Source organism: Oryctolagus cuniculus, chromosome 10 (genome assembly GCF_964237555.1).
Source record: "Oryctolagus cuniculus chromosome 10, mOryCun1.1, whole genome shotgun sequence".
NCBI classification, from domain to species: Eukaryota; Metazoa; Chordata; class Mammalia; order Lagomorpha; family Leporidae; genus Oryctolagus; species Oryctolagus cuniculus.
The window spans coordinates 202,013-225,619 of record NC_091441.1 but is presented as its reverse complement, the minus strand read 5'-3'; the positions used below and the strand labels follow the sequence as shown (position 1 = coordinate 225,619).

General features: G+C 47.6%; 1 protein-coding gene across 19 annotated transcripts in view; it reads left to right on the top strand.

Moving 5' to 3' along the window:
- Window positions 1-1,267: 1,267 nt before the first annotated feature.
- Window positions 1,268-23,607, top strand: part of ADNP2 (ADNP homeobox 2) — a 36,856-nt gene continuing 14,516 nt past the window's right edge. The window contains exons 1-4 of one of the 19 annotated variants that reach the window (XM_051840423.2): window positions 1,268-1,449; window positions 3,593-3,705; window positions 7,113-7,308; window positions 11,766-11,886. In XM_051840423.2, coding sequence (XP_051696383.2) covers window positions 7,280-7,308; window positions 11,766-11,886 — 150 coding nt within the window. In that variant the 5' untranslated portion in view covers window positions 1,268-1,449; window positions 3,593-3,705; window positions 7,113-7,279. The other 18 variants (XM_051840421.2, XM_070050036.1, XM_070050039.1 and 15 more) reach the window with 18 other exon arrangements.

Here is a 23,607-nt window from a genome sequence, read left to right as displayed (position 1 = left end):
AGAGCACATCTGTGGGCCCAGGGGAGGCTGGACGCTGGAACATAGCTTCACCCGACGGGTCACTTCTCAAGGGAGATGTTGAGGGCTGTCATAGCCGTTACCGCTGCGACTCACAATCACATTAAATCGTAATTCACAGGGGAACGCAAAGGGCGGACTCTCCTGTGTCGTCCTGTAAGTCACTTCAGTGCAGCCCAAGACAACTCACAAGTTATAGACGTGTGTCTGTTAGGAAGGCATCAGTAGGGAAAGGCTGTGGGGCCGTGGAGGACGCACAGGGAGCTGCGCACAGGGGCACGGCTGGGGGGTGCATGACTCAGCCTGGGCACGAGGCCCCAGGACCTGCAGGTCACACGGGGTGTGTTGGGCTGGGAGATGGAGGATGCCCACTTCCTTTCTGTGGTGAGCAAAGTGGCCGTGGTCAGGGGCCTCCAAGAGGTGGGAAAGCCTGCTGTCCTCTCTTAACCCCGGGCCTCCCGAGGGCCACCACGGCCTCCACACAGAGATTCCGCAGGCCGGCCTGCTGGTTCAATGGACGAAGACGCTTTCACTCATTTTGAGAATATAGTATTATCTCTGTACAGCATTTAAACATCTGGGCAAAAGTGAACTTTTATAGAGTTTATACAAATGTATGTAATTTACCTTCTCTCTACATGTTATTTCAGGCTTACTTAAAAAATCAGAAATCCCAAATAAAACATGTGGCGCGAATTACCTTAGAAAAAGCCTACGAAGTCAGGAGACCCTACCCAGTCGGTCCACCAAGCTATGTCCATCATTGGTACACTTGTCCAAGTTATGATACCAAAGTTCTATTCTCCAATGGCAAAGTAGCATTCTCTCAGCTGGTTTCTGATTGGCTCTGAGATGAGGGCGGGGTTACCAGTCCTAGGGCTCCACCCCCATTCCATGTAAATGAAGTCAAAGCTCTGGTGAGCCCATGTGATTGATCACATGGTCGACGACACTCTCCCCACCCCCTTTGATGACGTCATCACCAACTCAAACTCTCGTGAGAGTTTGCACAGCTGTGTTGAGGGTAGCTGGACTGTTCACTGTGCCAGGAGTGGGGGTCAATGGAGGGGTCTCCCAACAGGGGACCCCCACTCTCATTCCAGAGCCTCAGGTCCATCCATGGCCAGGGGCCCAGAGGGGCCTGTGGGAAGTGCCCAGGGGTCCCCAAGCATACTCTGCTCCCATTGGCTGGCTGAGCCTCCATGCAAATGAGGGCCGACGTCACTTCCTGAGGCAAATCGAGCGCCATTTTCTCTTTCTGGCCGCGCTGGGAGGAGGGGACGGGCCGCGCCAGGGGTGGGCTCGCGCTGAGGCGGGGGTCCCGCCGCGCGCGGCTAGGCGCGGGGTCGGCCCCGCGGGACGCGGCGAGAGGCAGCGGGCGCGGCGAGAGGCGGCGGGGGACGCGGCGCTCCGCGGGCGAGGAGCCGAGCGGTGAGTACGGCCCCCGCCCGGCCCGCGCGGCGACGCCCCCGGCCCGCCCCGTCCACACCCGCCGTCCGCGGCCCACCCCGCCGCCCACGCCCTCCGCCCGCGGCCTCCGCCCGCCGCCCGCGGCCGCCTCAGGAACCCCGGGACGTTCTCCGGGTGTGCGGTTCGCGGCCCGAACGGCGCCCGTTGTCCCCCGACGCGCCCCGGCCCGCCCCGCCCGCGGTCACGTGGGACGGCAGGGCACGGGAGGGGCCCGGGCGTGGGAGGGGCGCGGGCCGGGGCCGGGGCCGGGGCCGGGGCCGGGGCCGGGGCCGGGGCCGGGGCCGGGGCCGGGGGAGGGCCGGCCGGGGGCGCGACGGGCCGGGAGCGGCGGGGGCGGCGAGCGGGGCGCGGCGTGCGGCCGAGGGCGCCCCTGCGCGGCGACCCCCGGAACGCCCGGCCCCGGGGCCTGGGTGAGACGGCGCGGCGCGGCCCGGAGCGAGGTGGGCCGGCCGCGGACGCGCCGCTGGCGTTGGACGAGAGTCTGTCTGCAGGATTTCCGCGGGCGTTTGGCTTTGGAACGTGGAAACGTGTAACCGCCGGGCCAGCTGGTGCGCCGAGTCGGGGTTTTGAGCGCTGTCGAAGCTGGTTGCGTTTGGACGGGGCGGAGTGTCGCCGCCCGCCGAGACGTGCGGGCAGCGGGCGCGCAGTCCCGCGGCAGTGCTCGTGGGTCTGCGAGGGTTAGGCCCGGGGCGCGAGCCGGGGAGGGCTTGGGTGTGCACAGGGCCGGGTAAGGAGGCGGGCGTGTGCTTTGCTGAAGCAGGTGACGGTGGGACTGCGCGCGGCGAGTGCGCCGGAGACTGGGCCGTGCGCGGGTCAGAGGTGAGGCCGAACAGCCCCAAGCCGCGCTCCTCACGTGGGGAGATGGCGGTCTGTGTGGAGAGGTTGCGCTGTGGCCGTCTGTTGACGGGGGAGAAGGTGAGGGGTGGCTTAGACCGGCCCGGGAGCAGTGGGGGATGATGGCACTCGGGTAAGAATTTTAGCTGGGGCTGGGCCAGGCCTGAGCGCGGAGCCAGGAGCCTTGTCCCGGTCTCCCACGTGGGTGGCAGGGCCCGAGCACTTGGGCCTTGTTAAAAAAGTTGTATGTCCCGTAATTGGGACATTTCGCTGCGCTTTTTTGCAGTTAGGCAGTAGCAGACTGCGCTGCAGTGTGTCCTCGGTGTTCACTCACGGGTGCGCTGTGCGGAAGCCTGCGGGCTGAGTCCCAGAGACTGAGTCGTGTTTTGAAGGGGATGCAGCTGATGGTGAATGGTGGCACTGAATGACACGCAGGCTTGCAGCTCCAAAACCTTGGTGGCGCCTTGTGCTGTGCTGCCTCTCGGGTGAAATCCCTGTAGAATGTAGATTACACAGTAACTAAAAAGAAAGTTCTGTGGCTTAAAAAGTATTAATGCCAGATTTTTTTCCCATAAATGATCACAACACTAAAAGAACAGAGGAAACCATTAAATACTCCTTTGGGAAATAATTTTGTTGTGCATGTCAGTGGAATTTTGTGGTAGTTCTATGGCCTCCACAAAATCGGAAATTAAAGGTAATTTGGTGTGAACTGAGGTGTATGGGCTGGTGCGTGGTATGGAAACACAGATTCTACGTAGTGCTAAGGATGATGGAGAGCAGTATCTGTAGAGTGTCTTACCCACTGGGTGTTTTGTGTGGAATCTTGTGTCTTAGACTGGATGAGTCTTGATAAGGTCTTAGAGTGGATCAGAGAATAAGGTGTCGTATTTTGCGTCAGATGAAGTATGGATAAAAGTGAGCCTCCCTTCCCTGGCAGGAGACCAGGGATCTTGAAAGAATTGTTGAGGATATGAAACTGACTTGACTTACCTATGTTTTAGTTTTTGTTACCCTCAGGTGGCTTCCCTAAAGCAGTAAGCAAAGTGCTTAAATAAAAAGGAAAAATAATAAAAAGGTATTTGTGTGCTCATTTGAGGGGGCACAGTAACAGTTAGGAAGGAATTGGAGCACTTAAGTTTGAGAATGAAAAGTTCCTCTTTGAATTTGAGAGAAGACTGACCCGTACCTTGGCCCCAATTCCAAGCCTTGAACAAGTCGCTGCAGAACCCGTTCAGGCCTTGTGCCATCAGTGACCGCCTCATTTCAGTGGCTCCGAGTTCGTGAGGATCAGCCAATCCCTGAGCACTCCTGCCGCGGAAAGCCGAGCAATCCTGGCGCTGCGTGCCTTTCTCCGAGCCTGGAACAGCATTGGCTTTTGCTGTAAGTTGAGACTGTTCCTTGCAAGTCATAACTTTAGCTTCCCTGTTTCAGGTACGTGTGGATGATGGCCTTTGCTTAGACAGTCCTGTTGTAACAGCTGGTTCTTACAGAAAGAACCCCAGGATAGCAGGGTCGTGGAGCAGAGCTGACAGACGGAGTAGAGAGCATCAGGAGATGCTTGTGAGCATTGCTGTCCCCAGAGGGGCCAGTCTGGGCTTGAACAGAACCTGTGTTTGGTTTGTGGAAATGCATCAGGAGGTTGTTGGCAGTACTTCTGTGTGAGTAAACTTTTGAAGGCCAGAACCCAATTCAGTGCATTTTATTTGTAAACATCACTTTTTACTTGCCGCGATTTTTGTACCCCCAGTTCCACAATCCTTGCCAAGCCCAAGATACATTTTTCACATAACTTGTCTGAGAAGAAACTGAATCACTCTGAAGCCACGTCTCAAAAACTGCAGATTTCCTCTGGAGATTCCTTGCTGCTGTTAATCCACCTTCCCCTCACCCCCATTCTGATATGAGCCCACCTTTGTGGTCTGACTTAACTTTGAATTATCACTAAATATGTTTAGGCCTCTCCTGTACTTCATGTTTGTTTTTTGTTTTCTAAGTTTATTTATTCAAAAGTTTATTTGTTTATTCAAAAGGCTGAGTTAGAGAGAGAGAAGGAGAGGCAGATCTATCTGCTGTTCATGGTTCTCTCCCCAGATGTCCACAATGGCTAGGTCTGGGCCAGGCCAAACCAGGAGGCAGCTTCATCTGGGTTTCCCACATGGGTGGGTGGCAGGGGCCCAACCACTTGGGCCACCTTCTGCTGCTTTCTCAGGCACATTAGCAGGGAGTGGGATTGGAAGTGGAGCAGCCAGGACTCGAACCAGCACCCATATAGGATGCCTGTGTCTGAGCGGTGGCTTACCCCACTGCACCACAGCGTGGGCCCCACCTCACGTGTTCTTTGATGCTGATCTGCTCACGCTGCTATGTCAGGCTTCAGCCCTCTTACCCTCCACAGCCTTTCCCTCCTTTAACCTCCCAGCACTTGTGCAAGTGCCACCTTTCCTTCGTTTCTGATCGCCTTTATGTGTGGAGCTGTAACGTCACTGCTGCCCTGAAGTTGAGTCCAGTGGGGCAATAGGTACTGCAAGTGAGTAATCGAAACACAAGTGGAAGGAGTCGAGCTGGTTACGTGCAGCTCCCTAGGAGCATTCCCTGCCCTGGGTGAGGGTTGCAGAGGGAGATGTAGAAGTGGAGTGTTGACTCAAACTACCCTTAGCACCTGGAAGCTATTGCCAGATTGGCTTCTAAACATGTAGAAGTTATAGTGTTCATTGTCATGTGATAGTAAAAATTGGTATTTATTATTTTACTTGGCATTTCCTTTATTATTAAGTAACCAAAGTGTTTGTCACTTGAATTTGACTAATAATTTTTTTTTAGTTTTTTTTATATGTATATTTTTTAAAGGTTTACTTATTTGAAAGGCAGAGTTAGAGAGAGGTAGAGACAGAGAGTTCTATCTGCTGGTTCACTTCCCAAATGGCTGCAACAATCAGGGCTGGGCCAGGCCAAAGCCAGGAGCCAGGAGCTTCCTCCAGGTCTCCCACCTGGGTGCAGGGGCCCAGGCACTTGGGCCGCCCCTCCGCTGCTTTCCCAGGCCATAGCAGAGAGCTGGATCAGAAGTGCAGCAGTTGGGGGGACTTGAACCGGGGCCCATATGGGATGCCAGCTTCACAGGTGGTGGCTCTTCCTGCTATGCCATGGTGCCAACCCTTTTTTTTTTAGTTTTTAAAGGTTATACAATAAAGTTTTTTGAAATGGTTGTATGTTTTTAAAAGGTTATAAATAACAAAGAACCTTTTCCCCTGAATCTTTGAGAGTAAACTGCCAAATAAGGTGCCATACTACTCAAAATACAAACTTGTCTTAGAACATTGTTAGCATCCTCCCAATAAACCTGTCCATTTATTTACTTGTTCTCCCAGCCAACCACTAATCTGCCGTCTTTTTCTGTAGATTTCTGTTTCCTGCACATGTAAATGGAATCTGATGAGAACATTCTCCTGTATACCCATAAGAAAACCATAAAACTCAGGAAATCAGTACATTGTTAAATCTAATCTCATACACCTTTCACATTTTGCCAGTTGTTTTAATAGCATCTTGTGTAGTAGAAGGATCTAGTTAAGAATGGCGCATTGTTCTCAGTTGTCTAGTTTGTTGCGGTCTGGATAGTTCCTTTGATTTTCCTTCCATTCATATATTTGTGTGTATGCATATGTGTGTGTATTTGTAATGTATAATTCACTGAAGGGGGGGTTATAGAGTTCTGCAATAGTCACTGCTGTTTTTGAACATGATTTGGCCCCCAAACTCATGCAAACCTCTGAACCCCAGAGTTAGAAGTTAATGGTGTTAAGGGGCAGAAATGGAATCCAGGGAGGGCATTGAGGAGGTGCGACCTGGTGAGATGTGTGTGGGCCAGGGGGGCTGCCCTCGGAGAGGTTACTCTCACAGAGGGTCAGAAAAGCCTGAGTCAGGCCCGGGCCTGGCTCATCAGGTGTCCCGTCCTCTGCAAGTGCTCTTTCATTGACATCTGCTGTCCTCACCAGCCAGCCAGCCAGTGGGGCTACCGGATCTTGGACTTGAACTTGAACCTACAAAACTGTGAGCTGAATAAACCTTTTCACTCTATAAAGTTAGTTGCCTCAGATGTTTCATTGTAGTAATAAAAAACTAACACAACCAAAATCCAGTATTAGAACATTGTTAGCATTCTCCCAATAAGCCTGTCCATTTATTTACCTGTTCTCACTCCCAGCCGACCACTAATCTGCCTTATTTTTCTGTGGATTTCTGTTTCCTGCACGTGTAAATGGAATCAGGCAATATGAAGACTTCTTCATCTGGATTTTTATTTAGCATGTTGTAGCACCAGTGTTTGTTTATTTTTATTGCCAAATAGTAGTATTCTATTGTACGGATGTACCGTATTCTGTTCACTATTTGTTGGACATATTGGATTATTTCCATCTTTCCACATTTTGGTTATTATAAACAGTACTATCTTGTATGATTTTGACTTCTGAATATTGTAAGCCAGTTATTCTGTACAGTGTCTCAATTTGGCTTTGTCTACCAGATTTGTGTGTCAGACTTCTGTGAAATGTCTTTTTACTTTTGTTACTAATAAGTGTTTGTGGGCAAGTACTTATAAACCACATGCATACCCTATTATTGATTCACTCAATTTATCTAAGTATGTGTTTCAATATGGACTTAAGTTTATATTCCAGTGGGCTAGATTCCACTTACTATTGTTGTGTACCCAGCTACCCCCAAACTTAAGCATTCTGTGGGTCAGATATTCAGACAGGGAACTGAGATGGCTTATTTCTGTTCTGCAGTGTCAGACCTCATCCAGGACAGCTCTAAGACAGGCGACTCACAGCTAGAGTCCTCCAGAGGTACCTTCTGTCAGTGCTGGTGGGAAGTCCAAGACGAGGAGGTCTAAGGTAACCCCACTTTTGGGGGAGGAATATCCGAAGAGCATATCAATGGAAGATAATGTCGTATGCATCTTTGGAAAATTGTCTGCCACAGGTTATAATCTGTTGTCCTCATGATTTATTTGATGCTCACATTGTCCCGTGTTTCCCTGTGGGAATCTATTGAAGCTGTTTTCTTTTCTTTATTTCTTTTTTAAAGATTGATTTTATTTATTTGAAAGATTTACAGAGAGAGAGAGAGAGGGCCTCCATCTGGTTCACCTCATAAATGGCAGCAGTGGCTAGAGCTGGGCCGATCCGAAGCCAGGAGCCAGGAGCCAGGAGCCAGGAGCTGCTTCTGGGTCTCCCGTGTGGGTGCAGAGGCCCAAGGACTTGGGCCATCTTCCGCTGCTTTCCCAGGCAGATTAGCAGGGAGCTGGAGCAGGAGTGGAGCAGCCATGGCGCACGTGGGGTGCCAGCGCTGGGCTGGGACTTTAACCTGCTGGCCCAGAAGCTGTTTGCTTTTATCCCTTTGTGTCTCATCTGTCGAGCTATAGCCTTATTTTCTAGTCCAGATGTTCTGGGCTCATCTTTTAAGATTCATTTATTTGAAAGAGAGACAGATCTTTCATCCTGGTTCACTCCCCAATGGCTGTAATTGCTGCCAGGCCAAAGCTGGGATCCTGGAACTCCATCCAGGTTACTGCTGTGGGTGCAGAGGCTCAAGCACTTGGGCCACTAGCAAGGAGCTGCATCAGGGCTTGACTGGTGTGCGTGGGATGCTGGCATTGCAGGCGTTAGCTTAGCCTGCTGCACCATGACGCCAGCCCCACTGTAGTTCTTTTTAATGAATTTTCATTTAGAAATCAGGATTTTGGTTCCAGGTGTGCCCACTGCTACTGGAATGTGTAACTGCTCAGGCTGTCAGCGGACAGAGCTATGGAATATATGTAAGGCTTGAGGCAGAGTGAGGGGACGTCCTTAGAAAATCTGTGGGGCATGAAATTAAAAGATGTTTATTTTGGTGCAAGAAAATTTTAAAATCATTTGTAACTGATTAACACAAATTTTTCACAAATGTTTTGAAGTTCTCCTGCTTGTATGTACAAACACACTCTGTCTCTTGAACTTTTTTTTTTTTTTTTGATAGGCAGAGTTGGACAGAGAGAGAGAGAGAGACAGAGTGAAAGGTCTTCCTTCCGTTGGTTCAACCCCCAAATGGGTGCCACGGCCAGCACGCTGTGCCGATTCGAAGCCAGGAGCCAGGCATTTCCTCCTGGTCTCCCATGCGGGTGCAGGGCCAAGCACTTGGGCCATCCTCCACTGCCTACCCAGACCACAGCAGAGAGCTGGACTGGAAGAGGAGCAACCAGGACAGAATCCGGCACCCCGACCAGGGCTAGAACCTGGTGTGCCGGTGCTGCAGGCAGAGGATTAGCCTAGTGAGCCGCAGTGTCGGCCTTGCACTTTTTTTTTTTTTTTTTTTTTTTTTGACAGGCAGAGTGGACAGTGAGAGACAGAGACAGAGAGAAAGGTCTTCCTTTGCTGTTGGTTCACCCTCCAATGGCCGCTGCGGTCGGCGCGCTGTGGCCAACGCACTGCACTGATCCCATGGCGGGAGCCAGGTGCTTCTCCTGGTCTCCATGGGGTGCAGGGCCCAAGTACTTGGGCCATCCTCCACTGTACTCCCGGGCCACAGCAGAGAGCTGGCCTGGAAGAGGGGCAACCGGGACAGAATCCGGCGCCCTGACCGGGACTAGAACCTGGTGTGCTGGCGCCGCAAGGTGGAGGATTAGCCTAGTGAGCCACGGCACTGGCCTCATTTTTTTTTTTTTTTTTAAAGATTATTTATTTGAGAGGCAGAGTTATGGTGAGGGGGAGATATCTTCCATCCGCTGGTTCACTCTCCAAATTGCCACAACAGCTGGAGCTGGGCCGATCTGCAGCCAGGAGCCAGGGGCTTCTTCCTTTCCACATGGGTGCAGGGGCCAAGCACCTGAGCCATCGTCCACTGCTTTTCCAGGCCACAGCAGAGAGCTGGATTGGAAGTGGAGCAGCCGGGACTTAGACTGGCACCCATAGGGGATGCTGGTGCTGCAGGCTGGGGCTTTAATCTGCTGAGCCACAGCGCTAGCACCCTTTTTTTGTGTGTTTTTCAAAAAATAATTTATTTGAAAGGCAGAGTTACAGAGAGAGAGAGGGAGAGAGAGAATAGATCTTCCATCCACTGGTTCACTCTGCAGATGGCCACAATGGCCACAGCTGGGTCAATCTGAAGCCAGGAACCAGGAACCAACAGTGTTGACCCCAACTCAGGCACTCTGATAAGGGTTTTGGGCAGTCCAAGCTGCATTTATTTTATCTTTTTAAGATTTATTTATTTATTTGAAAGGCAGAGTACAGAGAGGAGGTCTTCCATCTGTGGTTCACTCCCCAAATGGCTGCAATGGCTGGAACTGAGCCAATCTGGAGCCAGAAGCTTCTTCCAGGTCTCCCACGCAGGTGCAGGGGCTCAAGCACTTGGGGCATCTTCTGTTTGCTTTCTCAGGCCATAGCAGAGAGCTGGATTGGAAGTGGAGTAGCCGAGATTTGAACTGGCACCAATATGAGATGCCGGCACTGCAAGCGGTGGCTTTACCCGCTATGCCACAGCGCCGGCCCCCCAGGCTGGATCTTAACTGTTGCATCAAACACCAACACAAACATCTACATCTGTGTGTTACACACAGTGCCTCCTAGTCCAGTGATGTATCATAGGGTTGATTTTAGTTTTATGCCTTTTCAAATAGTTTAAAAATAGCTTTATTAATATAGAATTTACCTACTTGTAGAATTCACCCATTTAAAATGTACAGTTAAAGGGCTTCCAGCTACACAGCATGTGTCATAGTTGGTATTTATTCGTTGTCGTTATTCCTAAAAGACACTGTGTTCCCTTAACCATCACTTCCTAGTTCTCCCTGGCAAGCCACCACTATTATATTTTGTCTAAGAAATTTTTTGTTCTGCACACTTTGTGTCAATTTTTGACTTCTTTTACTTTGCGTAGTGTCTCCACAATTCATCCAAATTGTGGTGTGGATCAGCACTTCACTCTTTTTATAGCCAAATAATACTGTGTTGTATGGAGATGCACATTATATTTACCCAGTTATCAGTTGATGGGCATTTGGGTGGTTTATATTTTCTGGTCATTGTGAATAATGTGGCCCTCAACATCTTTGTACACGTTTTGTGATGTATGTTTTCCATTTCTTATGAGTGGCGTTACTTGTTCAGATGGTCCATACTTAACCTTTTGAGGAGCTGTCAAATTGTTCCTGAAATGGACTGTACTATTTTACATTAATATTAGTAATACATGAGTGCCAGTGTTTCCACTTCCTGGCCACTTCATATTATTTCCATTTTTAAAGAATTTCTTTGAAAGAGTTAGAGAGAGAAGAAGAGAGATCATCCATCTACCAGTTCACTCCCCAAATGGCTGCAATGTCAAGGGTTAGGCCAGGTTGAAGCCAGGAGCCCGGGTTTCCCACTCGGGTGGCTTTCTGAGGCTCATTACCGGGGAACTGGCTCCACAGTGGAACAGCCTGGGCTCAAACTACCACTCATATGGGATGCCAGCATTGCAGGCAGTGGCTTAACCTGCTGCCCTACAACACTGGACCCCCCATTTATATTTTTTTAAGGATTTATTTATTTGAAAGACCAGAATGAAAGAGAGAGAGAGATCATACATCTGCTGGTTCACTCTCCAAATGACTGCAACAGTGAGGTTTCTGGGCCAGGCTTGTTATAAGTTCCTTATAACAATATAATTTGCAAATATTTTTCTCAGTTTTGTGGACTTTTTGCTTTTTGATGGTATCATTTGTAGCACAAGAGTTTTACATTTTCATAGAAGTCTGGGTTATTTTTTCTTTTGTTGCAGTACTTTTTAGTATCATGTCTAAGAATTTATTGCCCATTCTAAAATTGTGAAGACTTCCCCTTTGTTTTCTTGTGAGTGTTTTACAGATTTTCCTCTTTACATGCAGATGTGTGATCCACTTTGAATTAAAGTCTGTGAATGGGGGGGGGGGGGGGCTGGCCCTGTGGTGTATCAGGTAAAGCCGCCACCTGCAATGCCGCATCTCATATGGGGGCTGGTTCGAGTCCTGGCTGCTCCACTTCTGATCCAGCTCCCTGCTAATGCGCCTGGGAAAGCAGCTGAAGGTTGCCCAAGTGCTTTGGCCCCTGCATCCACGTGGGAAACCTGGATGAAGATCTCTGCTCCTGACTCCTGGCTTTGACCTGGCCTAGTCCTGACCATTGCAGCCATCTGGGGCGTGAAGCAGCGAATTGAAGATCTCTGACTATAATTCTGCCTTTATTAAGTACATAAAATTAATCTTAAAAACAGAAAAGAAGTCTGTATGTGGTGTAAGGAAGTTCACCCTCATTTGCATGTGGACATCCAGTTGTCCCAGCACCATTTGTTGAAAATTATACTCTATTTCCATGGTGTGTTACTAGTTCTGTTAAAAATATATAGTGTGCGTGTACTTACTATGGTATTGTTTTCTTTTTAAGGAAAATTTCAAAAATGTTTCAAATTCCTGTGGAGAATCTTGACAGCATTAGGAAGGTGCGGAAGAAGGTGAAAGGCATTCTCGTGGATATCGGACTGGACAGCTGCCAGGAGCTGCTGAAGGTGAGGTTATAGACAGCAGGTTAGAGAGCACGGTGCCGTTGGAGACGGGGTGGGCTTCATGGAGGCGAGACTTAAGGTTGTTGAAGACTGGGTAAGAGTCTCCAAGATGGAAATTGTTTATGCTTTAAATGGCTGTTTGCATAAATACTTGCTTATGTCTTTCCAACTTAAAGGGAACTATGTAAATCATTCAATTTTTCATTTTCATTTTTATTTGAAAGGCAGAGAGATAGGTGGAAAGAGGTCTTCCATTTGCTTGTTCACTCCCCACATTAGAAAGAAGCTGGATCAGAAATGGAGGAGCTAGGACTGAACCCCAGGTGACTCCAGCACGGGACGCAGATGTCCAGGTGGCAATTCAGTTTCTGTGCCAGATACCACCACTGTTTTTGTTTAAAACTATGTTTATGCAGGAATTTTTATAGTCAACAGTTATGAAAAATACTTACTTTGATGTTTGAGGGGAACATGTTGAATTCTTTATTTAGGCAAAAGACTAATACGTTAGCTTCCCAGTATAGTGAGATCAGCAGATGGGCAGAGATATGTAATATGATAGGTTTCTTTTCTTTTCTTTTCTTTTCTTTTCTTTTCTTTTCTTTTCTTTTCTTTTCTTTTCTTTTCTTTTCTTTTCTTTTCTTTTCTTTTCTTTTTTTTTTTTTAAGATGTTATTAGGGCCAGCATTGTGGCCCAGTAGATTAAACCACTATCTGTGACAATAGGCACCAGTTTGAGTCCCAGCTGCTCTACTTCTGATCCAGCTCCCTGCAAATGTCCCTGGGAAAGCAGTGGAAGATGACCCAAGTGCTTGGCCCTGACACCCCAGTGGGAAACCCAGATGGATAAAGACTGCTGGCTTTGGACTGCACCAGCCAAGTCTAGGCCAGACTGAAACCAGGAGCCAGAAACTCCATTCTTATCTCCCATATAGTTGGCCCATCTGCTACTGCCTTCCCAGACACATTAGCCGGAAGCTGGATGGGAAGTAGAGCAGCTGGGACTGGCATTCTGATATGGGTTGCCTGTGTCACAGGTGGCAGCTTAGCCTAAAATATTAGCCCCAGCTTTGAATTTTCAAAATGTATGAAGGATTTAGTTTAGAGTTTTATGGCCTGGGAAAAGTTCAGTTTTTATTTTTATTTTATTTTTTTATTTTTTATTGACAAGCAGAGTTAGACAGTGAGAGAGAGAGACAGAGTGAAAGGTCTTCCTTCCGTTGGTTCACCCCCCCCCCCAAGATGGCTGCTACGGCCGGCGCGCTGCACCCATCTGAAGCCAGGAGCCGGGTGCTTCCCCCTGGTCTCCCATGCGGGTGCAGGGCCCAAGCACTTGGGCCATCCTCCACTGCCTTCCCAGGCCACAGCAGAGAGCTGGACTGGAAGAGGAGCATCCAGGACAGAACTGGCACCCCAACCAGGACTAGAACCCGGGGTGCCGGCACTGCAGGCGGAGGATTAGCCTAGTGAGCCACGGCGCTGGCCAAAGTTCAGTTTTTAAATCTTAAGACTTTTTTAGGCTCAGCCCTCTGCCTCTCTGCTGAGCCGCCCGCCTGGTCTGGCCAGGTGCATTCTCTCCACTCAACCATGTAACCCCCACCCCCACCCCTACCCCCACCCCCAGTCTCTCCCCATCTATCCTTACGGATGTCCCTTCCCTAATAAACCTTGCTATTTTACCTCCCACTTAAAAAAAAATCTTAAGACTTTTAACAGATTTTTACTTATAAAAAGGCAATCTGATTCTAAAAAAGTAATAATTTCCAGAATTGTCCTTTTTTTCTTTTTTAAGATTTATTTATTTATTTGATATAGTTACACAGAGAGAGAAGGAGAGGCGTAGAGAGAGAGAGAGAGAGGTCTTACATCTGCTGGTTCATTCCCCAGTTGGCCACAATGGCCGGGGCTGTGCCGATCTGAAGTCAGGAGCTTCTTCTGGGTCTCCCACACGGGTTCAGGGGCCCAAGGTCTTGCACCAAATTCTGCTGCTTTCTCAGGCCATAGCAGAGAGCTGGGTCTCGAACCAGCACCCATATGGGATGCCAGCGCTTCAGGCAGGGCGTTAACTCACTGCGCCACAGCGCCGGCCCCAGAATTGTTCTTAAAGGTCAGAATTAATCTTTTCTCTGCAGTAACCAATAGCATTCATTTCTAAAGGAGCCCAGGTAGGTCACTGCTCAGGCATTGCCTTTTGAGAGAGCTTCACTCTAAAATGCTGTCTTTCCCAGTCTGTGCTGTGTTCTCTCTCCTGCCCGGGTTTCTCTCGAGGACTCACCTGCCTGATACCATCTGTTCACTGTCTCTTTCTCCACTTGAATCGAACAAGGTTAGGACCTCAGTGGCTTGTTATCTCTACTCTACCTACAATCAGAACAGTGTCTGATGCATACTTAGCTAACATTTTTTTGTAAATGAATGAAAGTGCATCCTACATAGACACTTATTTAAAAAAGTAAATATTCATTTTATTTATTGAAAGGCAGTGTTAAAAGAGAGAGGGATACATCTTCCATCTACTGATTCACTCCTCAAATGGTTGTAACAGCTGGGGTTGGGCCAGGCTGAAGCCAGGAGCCAGGAGCTTCATTTAGTTCTCTCATGTGGGAGCAGGGACCCAAGCACTTGGGCCATTTTCTTCTGCTTTTCTAGGCACATTAGCAAGGAGCTGGATTGGAAGTGGAGCAGTTGGATGCCGGCATTGCAGATGGCAGCTTAACCTGCTGTGCCACAACTCCAGCTCCAAGAGACACTTTTAATCAACTGTCACCGAGTGCCCATTGGAAGCACAAAGATGGGAGAGATACTGAAAGTGGGAGAAACTTGGCTGCACCCTGTTGTTCAGGACCAATCTTAAAATACGCAGACTTCTACATTTCTTTGCATATAAGCCGTGTGTTAGCCTGTGGGAGGAAGGTCAGGTCAGTTATTGAAGAGAAGGTTGTGAATGGAGTGTCTGCTAAGTAAGTTATTGAAGACAAGGTTGTGAATGGAGTGTCTGCTACATAAATTAGGGCAGATGCAGTGGACACATAGTCCTTTAGTAGTAGGTGTATATATGAGTTTAATATTTGTCAGGAATATGGAAATGAATACCCAAGAGCCCAGTATATGTGTGTAGTCTGAAACAAAATAGACCTCTTTGGGTGGTCTTAGGCACATGGTGGGTGCTGCAGAGGTGGACCCTGAGGGTATGAAACAGCTTTCAGTGAGCGAATTTGAGTGTAGAGTACATTATAGACTGTGGAAAATGGAATTTTGAAATCCACGCATACTTTTTTCATAATACCTAATTTTCCAAGAATATGAAGACCCTCATTATATCCTTTTGATCATTAAGGCATTGGAAGCCTTTTGTCTTACTGGCTGCTGCTAACTGATGGTGTGACCCTGGGCTAGTCATATGGCCTGGGCCTCTCTGTCTTCATCATTACCTTTAGGGAACATGGGGTGTTCCGTCAGGACATTGTCCCATGGTAAGGAGATGACAGTCTACCAGATAGTGCGGTGGAGATGGTAGTGTAATATAAAGTTTTTTTTTTTTTTTTTTTTTTAAATGCTTGGGCCTGTGCTGTGTCTTAGTGGGCTAAGCCTCTACCTGTGGTGCTGGCATCCCATATATATGCCAGTTTGTGTCCCGGATGCTCCTCTTCCGATCCAGCTGTCCACTTATGGCCTGGGAAAGCAGTGAAAGATGGCCCAAGTGATTGGGCCCCTGCAACCATGAGGGAGGGAGACCTGGAAGAAACTCCTGGCTCCTGACTTCAGAAACTCCTGGCTTTGGCCATTCTGGCCATTTGGTGAGTGAACCAGCAGATGGAAGACTTTTCTGTCTCTTCCTCTCTGTCTGTAACTCTCTCTCAAATAAATGAGTAAAATTAAAAAACAAAAATATTTATTTGAAAGGCAGAAACAGAGATGTTCCATCTGCTGCTTCACTCCCTAAATATCCACAACAGCCAGGACTGGGCTGGGCTGAAGCCAGGATCTCAGAACTCGGTCCAGGTCTCCCCTCTGGGTGACAGGAACTGAATTTCTTGAGTCATTACTTCTGCCTTGCAAGTCTGCATTGTCAGGAAGCTGGAGTCAGGAGCTGGAGCCAGAAATCAAACTCTCACACTCTTTTTTGTTTGTTTAGGATTTATTTATTTGTTTGAAAGATGGAGTTACAGAGAGAGAAGGCAAGACACAGAGATCTTCTGGTTTACTCCCTAAATGGCTTTGACGACCTGGTGCCAGAGTCGAGCTTCATCCGGGTCTCACACGGGTGGCAGGGGCCCAGGCACTTGGGCCATCTTCTGCTGCTTTCTCAGGCACATTAGCAGGGAGCTGGATCGGAAGTGGAGCATCTGGGACTCAAACTGGTGCCCATATGGGATACTGGCACTGCAGATGGTGGCTTTGTCTGTGCCACAGCGCCGGCCCCAACCCTGACATTCTGATACGAGACATGCTCAGCTAAATACCTGCCCTGTTGGAGTGTGTGTGTGTGTGTGCGCGCGCGTGCACGTGCACCCGTGTACGTTATGTAATCTGGATATTAATCCTTTATCAGAAGAATAGTTTGTAAACATTTTCTCCTATTCTGTTGGTTGTCTTTTCACTCTTTATTGTTTCTGTTGCTGTGTAGGGACTTCTTCGATTGATATAATCCCATTTGTCTAATTTTGCATTTGTTTCCTATGCTTTTGCAGTCTCATCCAAAATATCATCGCCTGTATCAGTGTCTTTTTTTTTTTTTTAAGATTTATTTATTTATTTGAAAGTCAGAGTTAGAGAGAGAGAGAGAAAGGAAGGAAGGAAGGTAGGTAGGTAGGTAGGTAGGTAGGTCTTCCATTCGCTGGTTCACTCCCCAATTGGCTGCAACGGCTGGAGCTGTGCTGATCTGAAGCCAGGAACCAGGAGCTTCTTCCAGGTCTTTCACATGGGTGCAGGGGCCCAAGCACTTGGGCCATCGTCTGTGCTACCCCAGGCCATAGCAGAGAGCTGGATCAGAAGTGGAGCAGCTGGGACTCGAACCGGTGTCCATAAGGGATGCTGGCACTGCAGGCAGCCACTTTACCTGCTACACCACAGGGCCGGCCCCTGTGTCAATGTCTTGAAGTGTTTCCCCTGTGTTTTCTTTAGTAGTTTCATAATTTCAGGTCTTATATTTAGGTCTTTGATCTAATTTTTGTATGGAATGAGAAGTTGGAGAAGAATTTTTTTTTTTTTTTATTTGAAAGGCAGAGTTACAGGAAGAGACACAGAGAGAGAAATCTTCCATCACTGATACATTCCCCAAATGGCCACAACGGCCAGAGCTGGGCCGGACTGAAGCCAGGAGCTTCTTCTGGGTTTCCCACATGGATGACAGAGGCCTAAGGACTTGGGCATCTTCCTTACTTTCTCAGGTCTGTTAGCAGGGAGCTGGATCGGAAGTGGAGTAGCTAGGGCTTGAACCAGCACCCATATGGGATGCTGGCACTGCAAGTGGCGGCCTTACCTGCTACGCCACGGCACCGGCCCCCGTGGGTTACAGTTTTAGGTACCTCATGTTTGTTTATTGTAGGAGGATGAGATAGAACAGAGGTAATGTTGGAAACATGGATCCCTGATCCCTTTTAGCTTTTTAAAAAATCATCTTGAGGGTAACTTTTTAATTAAAATTGTTTTTAAAAATTTAAATATATTTTGAAGGCAGAGAGAGACAGATCTTCCATCTGCTGGTTCACTTCCCAAATGACTGCAACAGCTGGGCAGAGGTGGGCCAGGCTGGGCGGGGAGCAAAGAACGCAATCCTGGTTTCCCTCATGGGTTTAGGATCCCAGCTGAGACACTACCTGTTGCTTCCCAGGGTGTACATTAGCAGAGTAGAAGAAGGTGGGATGTAAACCCAGGCGTGGGTGCAGGAGTCCCAGACAGCGTCTCTGCCCATGCGCTGTTTTCCTGTATCAGCTGCTGTTGAATGGAGTCACTCTGTGGCTGTTTTAGGGGTTGGAAGTGTTCTCTCTTCTTAAGATAAATTCCCAAGAAGCTCTGCTTTTGATGTGAAAGTTTGTTGTGAACACTGTTACTCCTCGTTCTTTCTTTTTTCCACTGAATTCAGTTCCTTTGTATGTACTCCTGTTTATAGTTGCTATTTCAGTGTGCCCTGTCTCTTGACTTGTATACATAAAGCCAGAGTCTAGACAGACACAGTGCTCAAGTGGTAGTAGTCATAGTTTCCACTTGTTTTTTAATAATTACTTTTAGTTTTTCTCTACTAGCTGCTTTCGTTGCATCTGACCAGGGAAGCATTCCTTAACTTTAAATTCTGCTCTTATCTCTTGCAATACACTATTATTTCCCTCTTTCAAACATGCAGAAATTTGAAAGGATTGCATAATGAAAACCCACCTTCTATGACACCGACGTTCTACAAAATTGTTAACGTTTTATTGTAGTTGCTTTATTATATGTCTGTACATCTCTACTGATTATTCCATCTTTTTTTGGTGCATTTCAGATAGAATTAGAAATGTCAGTACTTTTTACTCCCAATCTAAGGAGAGTTTAGTGCGGGTTTACAGTTCTGGGGGTAAAATTAACACGCCATGAAATGTACCTTAACCCAAACCCATTCAGTTCCATGTTTTAAATTCTGAGTATTTCAGTGATATAATATTTATTTCAAAGTTCCATAAGTGGCATATTTACTTCTCTTTTGAAGTTTTCATAGTTGTCTTATATTTGGACACTAGAACATATTGGCTTTAGTGTCTCAGTGGTGATTCTGATACGTGACACAAATCTGAAGATGCACGACAGCTCTGTGCTCCAGGAAGTCCCTCTGCACCTCTCCCGGCCAGTCCCTGCTCTTACCCCACTTTTTGAGAATTTTAACCATAAATCAGGCTTATATAAATAAAATATGTTATATGCTCCTGGTTGAATGTAGGTCTGCCCCCATTTGTTGCTCAGTAATATTCTTTTTTTTTTTTTTTTTTTTTTTTTTTGACAGGCAGAGTGGACAGTGAGAGAGAGAGACAGAGAGAAAGGTCTTCCTTTGCCGTTGGTTCACCCTCCAATGGCCGCCGCGGCCGGCGCGCTGCGGCCGGCGCACCGCGCTGATCCGATGGCAGGAGCCAGGATCCAGGTGCTTTTCCTGGTCTCCATGGGGTGCAGGGCCCAAGCACCTGGGCCATCCTCCACTGCACTCCCTGGCCATAGCAGAGAGCTGGCCTGGAAGAGGGGCAACCGGGACAGAATCCGGCACCCCGACCGGGACTAGAACCCGGTGTGCCGGCGCCGCAAGGTGGAGGATTAGCCTATTGAGCCACGGCGCCGGCTTGCTCAGTAATATTCTGTGATGTGGATAGGTTGTTCATTAGAGTTTTTTTAAAAATGTTTGTTCATTTTTATATATGTGAGAAGCAGAAAGAGAGATCTTCCATCTATAGTTTCACTCCCCAGTTACATTCAACAGCTGGGCCCCAGGTTTGAAGCCAGGAGCCTGGAACTCCATCTGGGTCTCCTATGTGGGTGGCGGGTACTCAAGTACTTGCACATTAATAGGAAGCAGGATTGGAAAAAGAGTAGCCAGGACTCAAACCAAGATCAGGCACTCCAGTATGGGATGAGGCATCCCAAGAGGTAGCTTCTTCCTTACCAAAATGCCTAACCCTAGAGGGAGTTTTTTGCGTTGTTTGTGGAAAGATTTTTTTAAAAAGATTTATTTATTTGAAAGTCAGAGTTACACAGAGAGAGGAGAGGCAGACAGAGATAGAGGTCTTCCATCCGCTGGTTCACTCCCCAATTGGCTGCAACGGCTGGAGCTGAGCCGATCCGAAGCCAAGAGCCAGGAGCTTCCTCTGGATATCTCACGCGGGTGCAGGGGCCCAAGCACTTGGGCCATCTTCTACTGCTTTCCCAGGTCATAGCAGAGAGCTGGATTGGAAGTGGAGCAGCCGGGTCTCGAACCGGTGCTCACATGGGATGTTGGTGCTTCAGGCCAGGGCCACTGTGCCACAGCGCCGGCCCCGAAAGATTTTTTTTTTTAATAAATTAATTTATTTGAAAGGCAGAGGTTCAGAGAGAAGGAGAGATAGAACTTTCATCTGCTGGTTCACTCCTCAAATGAATGCAATGGCTGGGGCTGAGCCAGGAGCCAGGAGCTTCATCTGGGTCTCCCACATGGGTACAGAGTCCCAAGCACTTAAGCCACCTTCCGCTGCTTTCCCAGTTACATTAGCAGGGAGCTAGATTGGAAGTAGAGCAGCTAGGACTTGAACTGGTGCCCATATGTGATGCCTTAACCCATTTTGATACAATGCTGACCCCTGTGGGAAGGTTTTAAAGTATAAATTCCATTTCTTTTGCTACAATTAGGCTATTCAGTTACCTTAATTTTTCTTGAGTGAACTTTGACTATTTTTGTCTTCCTTTAAGAAACTTGTCCATTTCCATTTATCACCTTCTTGTCTGTAGGTACTGTAGTGATGTGCCCTTTTTCCTTAGTGATAATGGTAATTTGTGTCGTTTTCTCCCTGAACATTCTTAGAAAAGGTTTGAGATTATTAGTGATATATTCAACTAAACTGCAGTTGTTTCGGTTCTTTTTCTATATGGTTTATTTTCTGTTCCATTTCTTTTTTTTAAAAAAAATATGTATTTATTTGAAAGAGTTACAGAGAAAGAGAGAGTGAGATCTTCCACCCACTGGTTTACTCCCCAAATGGCTGCAACAGCCAGGACTAGACCAGGCCAAAGGCAGGAGCCAGGAGCTTCTTCGGGTCTCCTGCATAGTTCAGGGGCCCAGGTACTTGGGCTGTCTTCCGCTGACTTCCCAGGTGCATTAACAGGGAGCTGGGTCAGAAGTCGAGCATCCGGGATTCAAACTGGCACCCATGTGGGATGCCAGTGCATCAGGCCCCAGCTTTAACCTGCCACGCTACAGCGTCAGCCCCTATTTCTGTTCTTAATGATTTCCTTATTTTTGTTAAGGATTCAATATTTAATTTTTTAAAACTTGGGTTCCTAAGTGGTATTTTGGAATTCTTCCCTTTTTCCCTCTGTAAGGTATCTAATGCTTCAAATTTCCTTTTAAATTGTTTTTAAAGTATTTATTTACTTATTTGAAAGTCAGAGTTACACAGAGAGAGAGGGGTCTTCCATCTGCTGGTTCACCCCTCAGTCAGCTGGCAATGGTTGGAGCTGAGCTGAGCCGAAGCCAGCAGCCAGGCGCTTCCTCCGGGTCTCCCATGTGGGTGCAGGGGCCCAAGGACTTGGGCCACCTGCTGCTTTCCCAGGCCAGAGCAGAGAGCTGGATTAGAAGTGGAGCAGCCGGGACTTGAACCGGCGACCATATAGGATGCCGGCACTGCAGGCGGCGGCTTTACCTGCTACACCATAGCTCTAGCCCCTCCCTTTAAATTTTTATTAATACAAAGAGAACAGTCTTCATGTATTTCATAGATAAAATTCTAAGAAGAAAACCATACTTCCTTCCATCTCTCCCTCAGTCCTCCATCCTTCCTTCCTTTATTTTCCTTTAAGTTTTGCAATAACATAATATTCAATTTACTTAATAATCACAGGCTTAATACACCACTAACCATAATGTTCAACAGGTAAAAAGTAGCAAGTACTATAGATAGAGACAAGTACTGTAAACAAGAATCAGACCATAAGATGTCAGTTTCGTTGTTATACTTCTGTGTATATGAAGTTCACTATCAGAAAATACATAATTGTCTTTTGGGACTGGCTTATTTCAAATAACCCTTTAAATTTTTATTTATTTTCACTTTATTTCTTTTTAAAAGGTTTATTTATTTGAAAGGCAGAGCAACAGAGAGTGAGAAAGAGATCTTCCATCTGCTGGTTCACTCCCAGGAGCATCCTGCAACAGCTGTGTCTGGATCAGGGCCAGCCAGGATCCAGGAACTCAGCTGTGGTCCCCAGGCGGGTGGTGCAGACTCAGCCATCGCCGCTGCCTCCCTTGGTGTGAGGTCGTGGGAAGCAGATGCGTCTTAGTCGCTGAGCCGGAACCCGTCTCCCCAGAGAGCACAGCTTTAGTTGCCTTTTGCAAATTTTATTTATTGTGTTTTTACATTTGCTGATTTCCTTTGTGATTTCTTCTTTGCTCTTAAACTTGTAGGTGTGTGGTTTTCCTCAGATTTGGAAAGCTTTGTGGCATCATTTCTTCTAGTATCTGTTTCTGTTCCTGCTCATTTTTAGCCTTGAACTCCAGCTGTACAAGCATTGAGCTGCTCGATGTTGTGTGCCTGCCAGTGCTCTGTTGGGGTTTCTTGGTCCTGCTTTGCTTTGGTTTGGAACCTGCTCTGTCTTCCAAGTTCATGGCTGCTCCAGCTGCCTGCAAGTTCGTATTTTCTTTGGCAGCGTTTCCTCTGTTCCTGACACCATGCAGTGTGGTTTTAATGATAGACAATTGCATTTTTCATCCAGAGGAGTATAGTTTGGGCCACTTTTAATTTCTTTCATGTTTTCTGTGATCTCTTGTTTTCCTCGTTTTGGTCTAGTTCTTGTGTTACTGGCAAGTTTTAAATGGATGCTGGATATAAGATGGGTTTCATGCTCCTGGTGGTTTTATGGGTGCTAGGTTTTATTTCCTTTAACTGTTTTCGGGTTTTGTTGTAGGACATGCATTCTGTTCCTTCTGAGGCTTGCTTTTATGGGTTGTGGCCCAGGTCTGGATGAGACTGGGGATCCCTGGGAGGCTGGAGGCAGCATCTCTCCGAGGGCTGTGCTGTGCCTGGTGGCTTCTTGGCAGTTTTCACCTTTCCTCGTCCTTCCCTGCTGGTTTCCTCACACGGACCGGAACGTGCATGCTCAGAGGAAGGGGAGTCTCCAGGACACCCTGTCCAGCTTATCACTTAGTCAGTATTGCAGAATGTCCTTGTTTAGTAGGAGTTTCTTCCTTTTGTCTTTCAGATGGTGAGGTAATAGTGGTTACACAGCAGTTGTAGGGCTTGCCTTTCTGCTGGCTTTTGCTACTGTAGCTAGGGCAACATCTTTTGGTTGGGCTTAGGCTCACCTGTGCATTGCTTTTTAGCTATACCTAATGTTCTAGTGTTTCTCTGTCTCAGGTCTTTTTGATCTCTGTTGGAAACAGAATGCAAGATATGTGTGCTGTGCACTCCAAACTTGTCTTCTTTCTGGTTAGTTCTGAGTTAGCTGGGTAAACAGTGTACTAGCTTTGATGTAGTTGAAGGGAGTTGTATTAGCTTTCAGTTTCTGGCTTAACTAGTAACCTTTAATTACAAAAATGGAGGTGGGCGTTGTGGTATAGTGGGCCCTGCTGCTGTGCGGGAGACCTGTGTTCCCTTCAGGTTGCTCATTCGTGTCCTGGCTGCTCTGCTGCTGACGGAGCTTCCTGCTGTGTGCCTGGGAAAGCAGCAGGTGAAAGCCGGCGTACTGGGCTCCCTGCCCCGCACAGGGAGACCTGGGTGGACTTCCTTTGTTCTCTTGGCTTCAGCCGGGCCTGGGCATTTTGGGGGTGAACCCTTGGTGGAGGATCTCTGTCTCTCCTCTCTGTCACTCTGCCTTTCAAATAAATAAAATCTTTTAAGAAATTAAAAGCAATAATGTAGATTATAATAGTTTATTTTATTTATTTAAATTGTCAAAGGAGGATATAATAGCTGCTTACACTGTTAGTTATTTATCTATTTATTAGAGAAAAAAATGTTCATAGAAAGAGTTCCCAGCCACTGGTTCACTCCTCAGATACCCACAAAAGACCCAG